This window comes from Scyliorhinus torazame, chromosome 12, assembly GCF_047496885.1.
Source record: "Scyliorhinus torazame isolate Kashiwa2021f chromosome 12, sScyTor2.1, whole genome shotgun sequence".
Classification (NCBI taxonomy): domain Eukaryota; kingdom Metazoa; phylum Chordata; class Chondrichthyes; order Carcharhiniformes; family Scyliorhinidae; genus Scyliorhinus; species Scyliorhinus torazame.
Genome location: NC_092718.1, coordinates 210,783,425 through 210,799,896, shown reverse-complemented (window position 1 = coordinate 210,799,896; position 16,472 = coordinate 210,783,425). Strand labels below are relative to the sequence as shown.

At 50.2% G+C, this 16,472-nt stretch overlaps 1 protein-coding gene across 3 annotated transcripts in view; it reads right to left on the bottom strand.

Moving 5' to 3' along the window:
* Positions 1 to 850: 850 nt before the first annotated feature.
* The window catches only part of LOC140387288 (multidrug and toxin extrusion protein 1-like), an 81,259-nt gene continuing 65,637 nt past the window's right edge, over positions 851 to 16,472 (bottom strand). For all 3 annotated transcript variants that reach the window (XM_072470227.1, XM_072470229.1, XM_072470228.1), the window contains 6 exons: positions 11,560 to 11,635; positions 11,383 to 11,452; positions 9,571 to 9,703; positions 8,960 to 9,054; positions 4,938 to 5,019; positions 851 to 1,242 (listed from right to left, as the gene is read on the bottom strand). In XM_072470227.1, the coding sequence (XP_072326328.1) occupies positions 1,004 to 1,242; positions 4,938 to 5,019; positions 8,960 to 9,054; positions 9,571 to 9,703; positions 11,383 to 11,452; positions 11,560 to 11,635 (695 nt within the window). In that variant the 3' untranslated portion in view covers positions 851 to 1,003. The remainder of the gene's footprint in view (positions 1,243 to 4,937; positions 5,020 to 8,959; positions 9,055 to 9,570; positions 9,704 to 11,382; positions 11,453 to 11,559; positions 11,636 to 16,472) is intronic.

The following is a 16,472-nucleotide window of genomic DNA, read 5'->3' as shown; positions in this document are numbered from 1 at the left end:
TTATCCATCATTCCTGTGAAAACTGGCCTACATTGGTCACCCTATTATAGGAAGGATATTATTAAACTAGAAAGAGTGCAGAAGAGATTTACGAGGATGCTACCAGGACTTGATGGTCTGAGGTATAGGGAGAGGTTGGATAGGCTGGGACCTTTTTCCCTGGATCGTAAGAGGCTTAGGAGTGAACTTCTAGAGGTCTATAAAATAATGAGGAGCATCGATAAGGTAGATAGTCAACATCTTTTCCCAAGGGTACAGGAGTCTAGAACTAGAGGACATAGGTTTCAGGTGAGAAGGGAGAGATGCAAAAGAGTCCAGAGAGTGATGAGCACCTGGAACGGGCTGCCAGAGGCAGTGCCAGAGGCGGGTACAATTTTGTCCTTTAAAAAACAGTTAGACAGTTGCATGGGCAGGGTGGGTATAGAGGGATATGGGCCAAATGCGGGCAAGTGGCAGTAGCTTACTGGTAGAAACTAGGCGACATGGACAAGCTGGGCCGAAGGGCCTGTTTCTATGCTGTAAACGTCTATGACTCTATTGGCAAACAAAGCCTTGATTCTAAAACTCGAATCTTCATTTTCAAATAGCCCCCAGGGTCCTGCTTCACCTCTACAACCCTCTGAGAAGCGTCGGTGCACAGGACAAAATATATTCAGGGAGTGTGATGGAAGGGGTGGGATATTGGATCAATAAGACCGTTGATATCTAATCTAAAACATCCACCCTCTGGGCACGAGAGTGGAAAATTCCCCAATTGGACTCTGACAACGAAAATGACGTTTTCAAAGTCCAAATCAACAGAGATGACAACAGTACACCAGGCATTTAGAAATCTGTTCATAACTGATCATTGCTAATAATTTTTTCTTTAATATTTATTTTGACAGTTGATTCAAATTCATCAGTAGCAACAGGCCGTGTGTGAACATTTCCCTCTGTTGCCCTTTTACCATTCATGCCGTAGACAATAATCTGGCTTTGTCTCTGCAACGTTCACTGGGACCTACGAGCCCTTTTCAAGACTAAAGTGTATCGCCAGTCCAATTGCCAGGATGAGTGGTCCTGTAAGGAAGGCCAGGCCACGACGAATGATCAGTTGTTTTGTGGTCAAGATTTCTCCAACCGTGGTGACTCCGGCGCCCAGAATGGAAGATTTATCTGACACCCGGCCATTGTTTACCTTTGGCTCCAATTCACAAGCATTGGGAATGGGATTCGCTGCACTCTTTCCTGTGTCCACGCCTGTGAAGGAAAGTCGCATTGAAAAGTTATAAGTGTATGATGGCACCAGTTGACCAATTGTGCTGGTGATCTAGAACATAGAACATAGAACATTACAGCGCAGTACAGGCCCTTCGGCCCTCGATGTTGAGCCGACCTGTGAAACCACTCTAAAGCCCATCTACACTATTCTCTTATCGTCCATATGTCTATCCAATGACCATTTGAATGCCCTTAGTGTTGGCGAGTCCACTACTGTCGCAGACAGGGCATTCCACGCCCTTACTACTCTCTGAGTAAAGAACCTACCTCTGATATCTGTCTTATATCTATCTCCCCTCAATTTAAAGCTATGTCCCCTTGTGCGAGACATCACCATCCGAGGAAAAAGGCTCTCACTGTCCACCCTATCCAATCCTCGGATCAATGATTTTCTCCATGGTCACCCGGTGTTGATGTATATACACTGGATCAGTTCTGTCAGAAGCCAACTTAACCCGTGGACTCCTGCCCTTGAATTACTGCAGTATATGTCTCCTCCAATCTCTGCCTTCACAGAGTTGGCTGTGCGGCCTTTCCAATAGGTTTAAGGGGGCCACCTCAACACAACTCTTAAGAGGAGATTAACCTGCACTGTATACATTGCCCCATTTTACATTTCTACTCATTGTGAGAGGTGTCATGATATCCACATCAGCATATCATGGTGCAATCACACACACACACTGATGGACAGATCGACGGACCAATCAACACACAAGCAACATCGCAGCCAATCACCAGTGAGAGCACACGCACTATAAAACAGGGAGCACCACAGTTCCCGCTTATTCCAGCAGGAGATAGCTCAGAGCACAGAGCTCCCAGCGTGCCACTCAGACATATGCCATGTGCTGAGTGCCTCACTAAGATAGTGCAAGGGCTGGGTCCACAGGTTAGCTGATGAAGCGCGAACCACAGCCAGAAGTTAACAGTTGTTGTTATCAAGAATAATAAAACAGAGTTGTACCATCTACAACCGCGGAACACACAACACGACAAGAGGAATTAGATTATAACTAAATTATGGGCCCGATTCGGCGACCCCGTTGTGCCCAGCGCGGGTCCGGGCCTGCTGGGTGAATAGCGGGAGAGGGCAAATACGAGCTTCGCGCGGGCGCGAACCATTTTGCGATTCACCTGCCCCACTCCCGATGGTGAGTTCCGGGTCTTACCCCGAAATGGCGAGAATATCATTGACCCTCATTTGCATTCATTTCAATCTCATTAACGAGATTGAGGCCGAATGCAGCGGCCTCCTGGGAACTATTCGACTCCCCAACAGGAAGTCATGCGGGTGTTGTTTGGTACAACTTTTCAAAAACATGAGGCTGTCGTGGTGGCCGCTGAGGGGCAGGGAAGAGGTGAGTAGCCATTTCTACACTCCGGCATGCAGTTCAAGGGCACCGGGGGGCGGGGGGTTTCAGGGGGGTTGGGTTTGGTCGGGGGGGGGGGGGGTGAGGGATGCTTTGTATGCCCGGGCATCAAACTCGATCAACTTCGACCTGGATCAGACCTACCAAAATGCCCAGGCTGCAGGAATCGCCACCATCACCAGAATGCCCCAGGTCCAGGGGGCGACCGATGGCACACATGTCGCCATGCGAGGACCCGGACATCAGGGAGTGCCCTATATTAACATGAAGGGGTGCCTGATGTTCAGATCGCGTGTGACCACCGCCTCGGTATCATGCACCTGTGTGCCCGCTGCCCTGGTAGCATCCATGACAGCTACATCCTGGGGCACTCAGAGATCACCAGTGCCTTTGAGAAACACCCCAGATTGACGGGTTGGTTGGTGGGGAACAAGCGTCGGCCGCTGAGGATATGGCTGATGACGCTGGTGCGAAGGCCTGAGACTGAGGTGGGGAACCAATACAATGAGGCCCGCGTTGCCACCGGTTCTGTCATTGAGCAGTGCAACGGCTGCTCAAGATGTGGTTCTGATGCCTTGATCACTCTGACAGTGCCCTGCAGTACACCCTCCAAAAGGTCTCCCGCTCTCTGGTGGCCTACTGTGCTCACCACAATCCGGCACAGTACTAGGCGACATGCAGGGGGAGGAGGAGGAGAAGGCAGAGAGATATGCAACCTCGCCTGAGGAGGAGGTGGACCAGGAGGGGCAGGAGGACGACCCTGTGGAGATGCTGAAGGATGGAGGACACGCTGCGGTGTGGGTCCGACATGCCAAAAGGACTAGGGTGGCCCTCATTGCCTCCAGATTCATCGAGGATGAGGCCTAGTGCATCAGCTCAACACCACCCCCTCCCCCCATTCCCGTTAGCATGCCACCCTGTTCTGTCCGCTGCCCTTGAGATGTACTGTTGTCAGGAGAGATTTAGAAGAATTGGAGACCACTGTCGTCTCCGTGGTGGCAGGTCCTGGTTTGGCCTCCAGCGCTTCCTTCTCCTTGAGGGTGCCTGTAAGGTCCTGGCTCACTCCATGGGATGGAGGGGCAGCTGGAGTGAGCTCCAGAGGCCTCGGAGTCATTTGGTGCTGCCTGTTCCCTGCTGTCTGCACCATGGTGCCTAGGCGATGCTCCTCAGTGACTGGGCCATGCTGTGCAGTGTCCCAGCAATGTCCACCTGCATCTGCGACACGTCCCGCAGGGGATGGGACATGATGTCGAGGCCCTCAGCCATGGCCGTCACAGACTGAGCCCTGCCTTGGACACCGCCACTCAAGATGCGGACGTTGTGCTCCAGGCCCAGTGTTGGCCTCAGTGCCAGGGGTGGCAGGCGGAACCGATGCCAGGAGAGAGGTGGCAACTTACCCTTGCAGCTCGCTGGAGGTCGTTGGTCTTCTTCCAACATTGGACGCCAGTCCTCCTGGTCATACTGCCCGCACCGACAGCCGCTACCACTGCGTCCCAGGCAGCATTGCTGACCCTGCTGCTGGTTCCCCCCCCCCCCCCCCCCCCCCCTCGGGGAGACATGGTGTCGCGCCTCTCATCAATGGTGTTGAGAAGCCAAGCCAGGTTGACATCCCCAAAGTGAGGAGCAGGTCTGCACTCTGCCATGCTTGTGTGTTGACTGGGAGTGAGTGATGAGGGGGCGTTTAAAAGCAGCTCCCCCTTGTTAGCAGCGAGCAGCTGAGGCGCGGGTTGGGAAGATCATGCGGTGAGGCTGCCAGTAATGGCGGGATTCTCGTGGGGGCTCATTTTTGGCATGAAATGCCATTGAATACAGGCCCCAGTCTTGCCAATGTGGCCGTCAGCCAACACCTCACCAAATGCGCCCAAAAGTGGGTTTAAACTTTTGTCTGGAATCGCGCCGTATAATTTAATGGAAATATACCAAAGTTTCTTACTCCACTCCTTAAGTGGAATAATGGGTGGCACGGTAGCACAGTGGTTAGCACTATTGCTTCACAGCACCAGGATCCCACGTTCGATTCCCCGCTTGGATCACTGTCTGTGCGGAGTCTGCACGTTCTCCCTGCGTCTGCGTGGGTTTGCTCCGGGTGCTCCGGTTTCCTCCCACAAGTCCCAAAAGACATGCAGGTTAGGTCATTTGGACATTCTGAATTCTCCCTCAGTGTGCCCGAACAGGCGCCGGAATGTGGCGACTAGGGGCTTTTCACAGTAACTTGATTGCAGTGTTCATGTAAGCCTACTTGTGACAATAATAAAGATTACTCTTATTATTATTTAAAGTCAGCACAACTTTCTCTTTTACCTGTTGACAGATATTGGGTTTGACCAGCCGAGGTTCCGGTTGAGGTTTGCACGTCTCTCATCACACCTGCGTTAACCAGAGCCTTAAACAAAACCCAAAGAACAGCATTAAAGCAGTGGAGGGACATAACCAACACTTTCTGTTCAAAACAATCCCTAATCAAACCTTTAATGCATTTTTTAAAGGGGGTAATTGCAGACTTTTAAAGTGATGATCCTAGTCATCCAGGTTGGAATTTACAAACTGACAAGGTCCATATTTTTGTCATGACTAACAGCCTCTCCACTGTGGCAAAACACATGGCTGAATTTTCGAAGTCCCACCTCAAACCCAGAATTTCCCATTCTCGCTGGCAGAACTGGATTCAAGCCTGAGTTTATGCCTGCGCGAATGGCAGAGGTTGCCAGTGGCTGAGGCACCCTTCAGGATTGTTAGAATCAAACATACTTATTGGAACTGTGCAGCTGTCAAGGAACTGTCAAGTTGTTTAGGAACCATGAGGCTACCAAGGCACTGTCCATCTGTCCAGCAGGTGTGAAAGCTTTTCAGGGAGTGTACAAGGGTACTAGGTGAGTTGTTTCAGGAATGCTTCTGAGAGAGCTGGGCAAATGCGATTAGATCTTGAATGAAGAAGAATCTCTCTCACTCTCTCTCTCTGCTGAAATAAAGGGTTGCCTTATTGTTCTAAAACCAGAGTGCCTGGCACATCTTTACTATCTAGTTGAAATGACCTTGAATCTCCAAAGCCCAGGGAGTTGTAACAGAATGGAGCAAATGTTAAGAAAGCCAGTTCCAGAACTCGAAAACGCAGCTAGTTAAGGAAACTGGAGAAATGAAGAAGAGTTTCCAGGAAGCCTGAAGTTAAAGGAACAGAGGAAATGGAGTCTAGAACAGGATACTGTTTAGTGAAGACAGACAGCTGAAAAGGCGTTGGGTAGTCAGAAGCCAGAGAGTTATCTGAAGTGGTTCTAAATTTTGTAAGCCTTACTACAATTTGTGAGACGCCAATTGAAATCATTGTGGCTCAAGCCTTTGTTTGAAAATATCTTTATTCGGTTTTTAACATTTTAACATTTTATACATAGAACAAAACAACCACCAATGAAAAAAAATGCTAAAAGAACCCCCTCTATCCACCAACCCCTATATAACTCAAAGAAAAACCCCACCATCCAATCCCCCTCCCGAACAATCCCTCACTTAACAGTTGACGGTAACCAACTCTTTAAAGTGAAGAATAAGTTGACAACATTTCTTATGGAACCCCTCAATCTCCCCTCTCATGGTGAACTTCCTTTTCTCAAGATACAGGAACTCCATCCGGTTCCCCAGCCACACTGAGGCACAGGACGGAGAAGCTGACCTCTTCCCCAACAGGACCCTCAATCAGCGAGGCAAAACTAAAAAATCCACCACCGCCTGCAGCTAGGACAGGTCCGATACCCCAAATATGGCCGCCAGGGGACTAGGCCGACATGGTGCTGAAAAAAGACCTCCAAAATGTCTCAAACTTTGGACAGGACAGAACATGGTTGGCTGGACCTCTTCCAAATCATTCGCAAGTGTCCTCCACCCCCTCAAACAACTGGTTCACCCTTGACCTCGTCAGGTGCACCCTGTGCACCACCTTCAATGGTATGGGCCCCAGTCTCGCGCACAAAGTCAAGCCATTCACTCTCCGCAACACCTCACACCACAATCCCTCCTCCAGTGTCACCCCCAATTCCTCCTCCCACTTGGCCTTAAGCCCCTCCAACGACACCGTATCCTTCTCCAGAATCCTCCCACGGAGATGATCCCCCCTCCAACCCCATCACTGACAGAAACCCCCCAACAACTACGAGGGAGGTGTCACTGGAAATGTCGGGAAAACCTTCCGGGCAAAATCACGCACCTGCATATACCTAACGACATCCCCCCCGTGGATTCCCAAACTTCTCTGTCAACCCCTCCAAGCTCACAAACCGTCCTTCCAAGAAGGCTGAATCTTGGATTATGTGCAAAAAGCATTCATGACGAAAGAATCCTGAAAGGAGAGTTGGAAAACTTGGAGGTGGATCCAAATTAAAACAGTGGAGAGGAAGCTTTGCTTGAACGAATAGTTGGGAAACCTGGATCTGGATTCTTGATGAAAACAGCGGATGGAAAATGTTGTTTGAAAGAAGGTTTTAAAGTGTGTTCTTTTTTGAGTGGAATTTGGAAACACTCATGCGACAATCATCTGTGGGGAATTTGAAAAGAAATCCACCGAAGATCGACTGGGTGGCATTGGCCATTTGATTTCAGAGTGGGATGGTATCCGTGCAATTGGTGTACATTTGTGAAGATAAGGGGAACTGAAGGAGTATTGTATTATAATACAGTTTTTCAAGGCAGCATGGTGGCGCAGCGCCGAGGTCCCAAGTTCGATCCCGGCTCTGGGTCGCTGTCCATGTGGAGTTTGCACATTCTCCTCATGTTTGCGTGGGTTTCACCCCCACAACCCGAAGATGTGCAGGGTAGGTGGATTGGCCACGCTACATTGCCCCTTAATTGGAAAAGTAAATTGGGTACTCCCAATTTAAAAATAAAAAATAATAAAACTTTTCAGGGTTAATAAATGTTTTTTTTCTTGTTGTTTTCTAGTGACTCTGTTTCTCCACGGCTTCTGACCAAATATAAAATATAATGGCCGAGATTCTCCGAATCTCCACGCCGCAATCGTGCTCGGCGCGGGGGTGGAGAATGGGTGTCAGGCCCGCGATCGGGTATTTTTATGTCTATTTAAACACAGTGCCGGAGCACAGAGGCAGTCCTTGTATTCAATCTACCTCTACACCCAACAGCCTCCACATTAGCTCAGGGGACACCCGCCCCAATTATTATTTGAGCCTGTCACCACTCTCTTCAACCAAACTCCGACCTGCAGATTATCACCACACCCTGGGCTTCCAACCCCACCTGACCTGGAGTTGCAGCATAAGTGAAATTTTATTTTATTCAAAAGACCCACGGTCCTTGGTGGAGCCCAATGAACTACAGCCACCCGGTCTGTAACTTTACAACGCAAGTAACCTTTTATAATGCACGGTATTATAATAAAACAAACCGAAAATGTAACTGACTATCTGCTACTCCTTTCTAACAATTCCCCCTCCCTACACACACACACACATACACAGACAAACAACACAGAAAGGTGGAAAGAAAATATTAATAAAAATAAAAGGGTAAGGATGCACTGGGGCGACGTCCAGTCAATGTCTTTCTGACGTTCAAGCTTTTGTATTAGTACTTCTTCCTGCTAGGCTTGAGATGGTTTTCTCTGGCAAGGTTGTCTACTTTCTCTGCCTACCCAGCTTCTTTTCAGGTTTATAGCAAAGGGTGTGCCAGACACTCATTGCTTTCTGAACAATAAAGCAGTTTGATCACTTCAGCAAGCAGGAGAGAGAGAGAGAAAGAGAAAGAGAGAGTGCCTTTCACTTCCAAAGTCTAAATGCTTCTGCCCAGTTCTCTCAAAAAGCATCATTCAGGAACCAATCACTGACTGTTGCCAGGCAGAACACGGTCCCTGGCCAACCCAGTGGTTGCCAGTTAACCAATCAAACAGGCTCCCTCCCAAACTGGTTCCTACGGTCCACTCGATGCCAGGTCTGGCTTCTCCTTTCCAAAATACAAAACCTGGGAACACAGTGTCCTGGCAAGCAGGCTGCTTCAACCTTGAGTCTTCTGCATAAAGGCTCATCCCGATTATGGGCCCAACAGACCAGAATAATGAAATAAAAGAACATCTATGGGAACAAAGGAAATAAACAGGACGAATTCTTACAACTTGGACATTTTTAAAGGTCGGACTTGCGGAGGTGTGAAATTTCCTGATTGTTCACACGCAAGCCAGGAACACAAATCTGGGCCCGAGAGACTCTCTGACGGTTTGTTCTGCCAACTGGACAGAGTGCCTGGCACAAGGAGACAAATTGGGGAGGGGGGGGAGGGGAAATAAAACATTGATGTAATAAATGATCTTTATCATCTGTTCTTACATCCTCAGTCGCTTTGTTCCAGTCGATTCTATAAATCACTGTCAGAAAAAAAGCTACTTGTACAACCACGCAAATGAGCATTCCGGTCCAGAGCCCTGCAAAATAATAATGGTGTGGTGAGTACCGAGACAATGATGTTGAGTTTTCCTTTCGCCTTCATTCCTCTGTGGAATATCTCATCTTTATCAGATAGCTGATATCAGAATGCATGGAGCTACTTGTCCCTGTTTGACCCTGCACCCATGGATTTTGGAGGTGGAGAATTTAGCGAGTGATGCCACCCCTGTTTAATATCGAATGATCTATGTTTGAAATGTGCCTGTGTGGAATTTGGATGATACCCCTGGCCCAGGCCTGTCAAAATTCCAGTGTCTCTGGTTCACAGACAAAATATGGTCATGGGAGGAAGGTTACCCTGTCTAATGATACAGGGTGAGCATTGGTAGGCATTGGCCCCAAAATTACACAGGGACTAGTTAGACTCACGTGGAACCTCAGAGACAGAATTTACACCAATTACACTCTCCTGTACTGATCTCAAATGCTCAGGGCTTGAGCGAAGGGGGATCATTTCTGGTAAAGAACAAATGAGAAGCTGTTTAAATTCCTACCAATAATGCCAAGTTTGGTTTTAAACATCAGTGAGATTCCGATGGGAAGCCCAATTACGTAGAACCCGATCAGGTTACCGATAGCTCCCAGTTTCTGCTTCCCAACTCCTCTTAACACTCCACCGCTTACACCCTGTAGAGTAGACAAACAGAATATATTACAGAGGTTCCACAGCAACTTGCTTCTATGGGAAGGAAACAAAACCTAGCGTATTCACATTGGGCATCACGGTAGCATTGTGGATAGCACAATTGCTTCACAGCTCCAGGGTACCAGGTTCGATTCCTGGCTTGGGTCACTGTCTGTGCGGAGTCTGCACATCCTCCCCGTGTGTGCGTGGCTTTCCCCCGGGTGCTCCGGTTTCCTCCCACAGTCCAAAGATGTGCAGGTTAGGTGGATTGGCCATGATAAATTGCCCTTGGTGTCCAAAATTGCCCTTAGTGTTGGGTGGGGTTACTGGGTTATGGGGATAGGGTGGAGGTGTTGACCTTGGGTAGGGTGCTCTTTCCAAGAGCCGGTGCAGACTCGATGGGTCGAATGGCCTCCTTCTGCACTGTAAATTCTATTCTATGATGTCCTCGGGTAATTCAGAACCCATGGATTACGGTTTGAACACAGTCACCGATGTTATGTTGGGAATAGCTCATGTGGTCAACGCATCTTCCTGGCTGCTATAGTTGACGGTAACAAATGCAGCCTTTTCCCCCCTAAATTTGAAGTCAAAAGCACGCACATCGAGTGGATGGCCCTCAGTAGGCTATGGATGCGGAGGGATAAATTGTAACTGTCAAGACAAATGTCGCTAGAGTATTGTGGTATCAAGGGCTACAGAACCAAGATGGGGAAATGGAGATTGGAGACGGATTAGTTGTGACCTAAATGAGCAGACTGGAGGGGCTAAATTACATTTCTCCTCCTGTTCCTATGATCCTAACGTATGTGGCTGCTATCTCCATTGCATTGTGATAACAGCAATGGGATGTGACCTTTTCTCCATGTGACTGCGTGCCACGGTTGTGGGCTCCATGTTCCAAACAGCCCTCGCCCTCGTTAAACAGTTTCAAACATAAATTAAAATTAAAAAGACAGGGAAACACTTCAAACCATTGTGAGATAAAAGACAATTTGGGCAAGGGCGGGGAGAACCTGAGTGATATGATTGATTTGGATTTTTTTTGCCACGTGTACCGAGGTACCGTGAAAAGTATTGTTTCATACGTGAAAAACACAGAACGTACGATGAATGCACGATGTAAGTACGTTGACACGGGGCGGGATTCTCCGTCCCAGCAGCCAGCCAATGGGGTCCCCCATTGTGGGCACCCCTATGGCTTCGGTAAATCCGCGGGCGTAAGTGCGCTGCCGGCGAAACGGAGAATCGCGCCGATGGAGAATCAAGCCCATCTGGTGAAGAGTAATCATGTTTTTAATAACAAATTTAGAGGACCCAATTCTTTTTTTTTTCCAATTAAGGGGCAATTTAGCGTGGCCAATCCACCTACCCTGCACATATTTTTGGGTTGCGGGGGTGAGACTCACGCAGACACGGGGAGAACGTGCAAACCCCACATGGACAGTGACCCGGGGCCGGGATCGAACCTGGGTCCTCGCCTCCATGAGGCGGCAGTGCTAACCACTGCGCTACCTTGCCGCCCTCGGGCGAAGCATATCTGATGGATGGGTGATGTAGGTAAGGCTTTATTGATATGACAGAACAAATGTAAAATAGTGGAGTTAGCACTTTAGAACAACAGACAACAGAAATGCCACTTGAGGACCTGAGAAAATATCAAAAATACTGAAATACTCACTGCTATGGAATCAATCAAATAAAAAGCCGCATTTAATGGAATTACTTGTGAAACTAAATGTGCAATTTCTCTGAAAGATAAAAAGAGGGACATTGGAAAACTTTCACACAATCTGAATCCATTTTGTAAGTGCGTATTGGTGATTTTTATGCTTGTGGAAGAGTTTTTTTTACTAACTTGTCATTTGTAAAGATATAGCCAACCACATTCTTTATTGCGAGAAGTATGCTTGCAATTACTAAAGCGATGCACACTGCGGAAAAAAAGAATAAAACATGAGGGATTCTCGTCAAATAATCGACTTGAAGATCTGTAGATTTTTTCAAAGGAAATTGCTTCTGATTACCCTCCCTGCTCCCTGCTCCCAAGACATGACCTCCCTGTCATGATATTCAGGTAAACATCATGGTACATACATACTGACGGACAGATCAACGGACCAATCAACACACACAACACCACAGCCAATCACAGACAAGAGCATACACACTATAAAATGGAGAACACAACACTTCCTGGGCATTCCAGCAGGAGACAGCTCAGGGCACAGAGCTCACAGCAAGTCACTCAGACATTCACCATGTGCTGAGTGCTTCTCCTAGTTAGTGTTAGGGTTAGGTCCACAGATACAAGGGTAATGAACGAACCACAGTAACCAGTTAACCAATGTATATATAGTTAGTAATAAAACTGAGTTGTACCATTCGCCACCGTGCTGGTTCATCTGTGTAGCAGAGCACCCAACACGACACTCCCCACCTTCCTCGCTGACGTTCTGGGTATTAGCTCCCTGTCAGGGTACGGTGCGATGGATTCTATCTCTCCTCACCTCACTCCCGTAACTTGCTCCGGGAATCTTCTTCCCAGTTAATCCTGGCCAGTAAATGTCAATCTGTTTGACTGCGATGGCGGAGTCATCACCGTCGGGTCTGTTCCTATCCTCGTTATCCACACCCACATCCTGGATAGCCATCAGGGGCAGATCCTGTGACCAACCTCCCCCCCCCCCCCCCCCTGCAAACCCAGATTGTTTAGGCTGGTCGTATGACAGTAACTGGCATCTTAGCTAACTCAGCACAGCTCAGACATCGAACATGGGATCAACCTATATATATATTTAAATTATTACATGGGTTATGGGCTAGGCCGGCATCTTTATTGCCCATCCCTAATTGCCCTTGAGCAGGTGGTGGTGAGCTGATTTCTTGAACCGTTGCAGTCCATATGTGTAGGTCACCCACAGTGCTGTTGGGGAATGGTTTCCAGATCATGACCCGTGATAGTGTAGGAACGGCGATATATTGCTACGTCAGGATGGTGTGTGGCTTGGAGGTGAACCACCAGGTGGCAGTGTTCCCATGTGTCTGCTGCCCTTGTCCTTCGAGATGTTTGAGGGTTTGGAAGGTGCTGTCAAAGGAGCCTTGGTGAGTTACTGCAACGCATCTTGTAGATGGTACACACGGCTGCTCCTGTCCGTTGGTGGTGAAGTGGATGGATGTTGGAGGTATTGGATAGGGTGCCGATTAAATGGGCTGCTTTGTCCTGGATGGTGTCAAATCCTGGATTGGTATTCAATCACATTCCTAACTTGTACTTTGTACGTGGTGGACAGGATTTGAGTAGTCAGGAGGTGAGTTACTCGCAACTCGGCTCTGGCCTGCTCTTGTAGCCACGGTATTTATGTGGCTAGTCCAGTCCAGGTTCTGGACAATGGTAAATCGTCCCTGATGTTGGTAGTGGGGGATTTAGCAAGGGTAATGCAAGTGAATATAAAGTTGAGATGGCTGGATTCTCTATGTTGAAGATGGCCATTGCCTGGCACTAGTGCCCAAGCGGAATATTGTCCAGCTATTGCTGCGTACGGACATAGAGGGCGGGATTCTCCGCAATCGGCGCGATGCCCGCCGACCGGCGCCAGAAACGGCGCGAATCAGTCCGGCATTGCGGTGCCCCAAAGGTGCGGAATTCTCCGCATCTTGAGGGGCCGAGCCCTCACCTTGAGGGGCTAGGCCCGCGCCGGACTGATTTCCGCCCCGTCAGCTGGCGGGAAAGGCCTTTGGTGCCCCGCCAGCTGGCGCGGAAAGGACTTTGCCGTGCGGCACATGCGCGGGAGCGTCAGCGGCCGCTCACGGCATCCCTGCGCATGCGCTGTGGAGGGGGTCTCTTCCACCTCCGCCATAGTGGAGACCATGGCGAGGGCGGAAGGAAAAGAGTGCCCCCACGGCACAGGCCCGCCCGCGGATCGGTGAGCCCCGATCGCAGGCCAAGCCACCGTGGGGGCACCCCCCGGGGCCAGATCGCCCCGCGTCCCCCCCAGGACCCCGGAGCCCGCCCGCGCCGCCTTGTCCCACCGGTAAGAGAGGTGGTTTGATTCTCGCCGGCGGGACAGGCATTCCAGCAGCGAGGCTTTGGCCCATCCGGGCCGGAGAATCGCTGTGGGGGGGGGGGGGGGGGGGGGGGGGGGCGCCAACCGGCGCGCGCAATTCCCACCCCCGCCAAATATCCGGTGCCGGAGAATTCGGCAACTCAGCGGGGGCGGGATTCACGCCAGCCCCCGGCGATTCTCCGATCCGGTGGGGGGGGGTTCGGAGAATCCCGCCCAGAGTGCTTCGGTATCTGAGGAGTCGTGAACGGTGCTGAACATTGTGCTGTCATCAGTAAACATCTCACTTCTGACCTTATGATGGAAGGGAGGTCATAATGAAGGCACTGCAGATGGTTAGGCTACGACACTACCCTGAGGAACTCCTGCAGTGATGTCCCGGGACTGAGATGATTGACCTCCAACAACCACAACAATCTTCCTTTGTGCCAGGTATGACTCCAGAGATTTTTCCCAATGGTTCCTATTGACTCCAGGTTTGTTTGGACTACTTGATGCCATACTTGGTCAAATGCGGTTCGTCCTGCTATCTGTTGAGAATTTCTGGACACACCTGGGCAATTTTCCACATTGCCCGGTAGATGCCAGTGTTGTAGCTGTACTGGAACATCTTGGCTAGGGTTGCAGCAAGTTCTGGAGCACAAGTCCCAGTATTGTCAGGGCCCATAGCTTTTGCAGTGTCCAGGGCCTTCAGCCATTTCTTGATATCATGTAGAGTCAATTAAATTGTCTGAAAACTGACATCTGTAATGCTAGGGACCTCCAGAGGAGGCCGTGAGGAATCATTCACTTGTGGCTGAAGATTGTTACGAAGGCCTCAGCCCTGTCTTTTGTGAAGCTGTGCTGGGCTCCCCATCATTGAGGATGGGGATACTTGTGGAGCCTCCTTCTCTGGTGAGTTGTTCAGCTGTCCACCAGTATACTGTGGCAGGACTGCAGAGGTTAGATCTGATCTGTTGGTCGTGGCATCACTTCGCTGCTTTCGATGTTTGTGATGCAAGCAGACAGGTGTGGTAGCTTCAGCAGAAGGTTGAGACCTAGGGCTGCATTCTCCGTTTCAGCGGTAAGTGCTGACGTTTTAGAATGCCAAAATCGGCGCCGAAGCCTCACCGATTCCGAGACCGGTGAGGGGCTAACAGTGGCGCCTGGTGAAACTCATGACTGCCGCGCCAAAAGCAGTCGGGGAACGCCCGGGTCCGAGACCGCATATGCGTACGGCGACGACCTGCGGCGGTCGCACCGTACAACATGGTGCCGGCCGAGCGCGGACCCGATCTGTCAAATACGGCCTCACAGGCCACCCCCTGGCCACCTCCACCCGTCCCCCCCAGCCCTCGTGGAAGCTCCCCCGGCCAGCGGCACAGATCCCGGCCGAGTGCAGCGGCGCTGGACGCAGTCCGCAGCCGCCGCGCCGGGTTCCCGACCGCTCAGGCCACACGTCGGGAACCCGGCCCCATCGGGGGGGGGGCGGAGCATCACAGGAGGGCCTTCCGATGACGGGCCAACACCGTATCAACGGTGTGCGGCGTGTGACACAATGACGCCATTTCGGAGGGGGCGGAGGCTCGGAAACCGGCATCAAACCGGCGGCGCCCCCGATTTGGGCGTCGGAAGGGATTCTCTGCCCAATCGCCGATTGCGATATCGGAGAATCCCGGCCTTCATTTTAGACATGCCTGGTGCTGCTCCTGGCTTGCCCTCCTGTACTTTTCATTGAAGCGCGGTTGATCCCCTGTCTTGGTGGATATGGTAGAGTGGGGGACATGCTGGGCCATGAGGTTACAGATTGCGGTTGAGTACAATTCTGTTCCGGCTGGTGTTCAACATGGAGGAGTTTTAACATAAAATAAGGTCAGAAAGAGATGGAAATACCTGGGAGGTCTGTGAAGAGTGAAACTGAGGTAATGGGCATGATTTTGCTGTGGGCTCCAGATGTCAGGACCAATAGGATCCCAAATCCACATTTTGTTGGCAAGGTGACTGGCTCCGCAATATTCCCAGGCGTGGCCTCCTAATTGGCCACTTCCATTCAGAATGAGAAGTGCAGTCAGAGGGCCAGCAGTGATGGAGCCTCAGTTGCCCCAACAGGGGAGTAGGCAATGCTGAGGTAGGTAGGTGACCTTGAAGGTGCCTCAACATGGAGACGGCTTGTAGGAGTTAAACTAATCATAAACGCATAAAACAAAGGGATTCGTCTGATAGGTCCTTGGATCAATGCGGAAACCCCTCCAGACGCCCCACACCAGGGCTGTGGGGTGTGGCCTTCCCCACCTGCGGCCCCCGATTTTGGAAGATGGAGCCAGGACTGACAACAATTAGAGATGGATCAAATTTCAAAGCAGGTGAAAGAACAAACAAGAACAAAGAACAAAGAAATGTACAGCACAGGAACAGGCCCTTCGGCCCTCCAAGCCCGTGCCGACCATGCTGCCCGACTAAACTACAATCTTCTACACTTCCTGGGTCCGTATCCCTCTATTCCCATCCTATTCATGTATTTGTCAAGATGCCCCTTAAATGTCACTATCGTCCCTGCTTCCACCACCACCTCCAGCAGCGAGTTCCAGGCACCCACTACCCTCTGTGTAAAAAACTTGCCTCGTACATCTACTCTAAACCTTGCCCCGCTCACCTTAAACCTATGCCCCCTAGTAATTGACCCCACTACCCCGGGGAAAAGCCTCTGACTATCCACTCTGTCTATGCC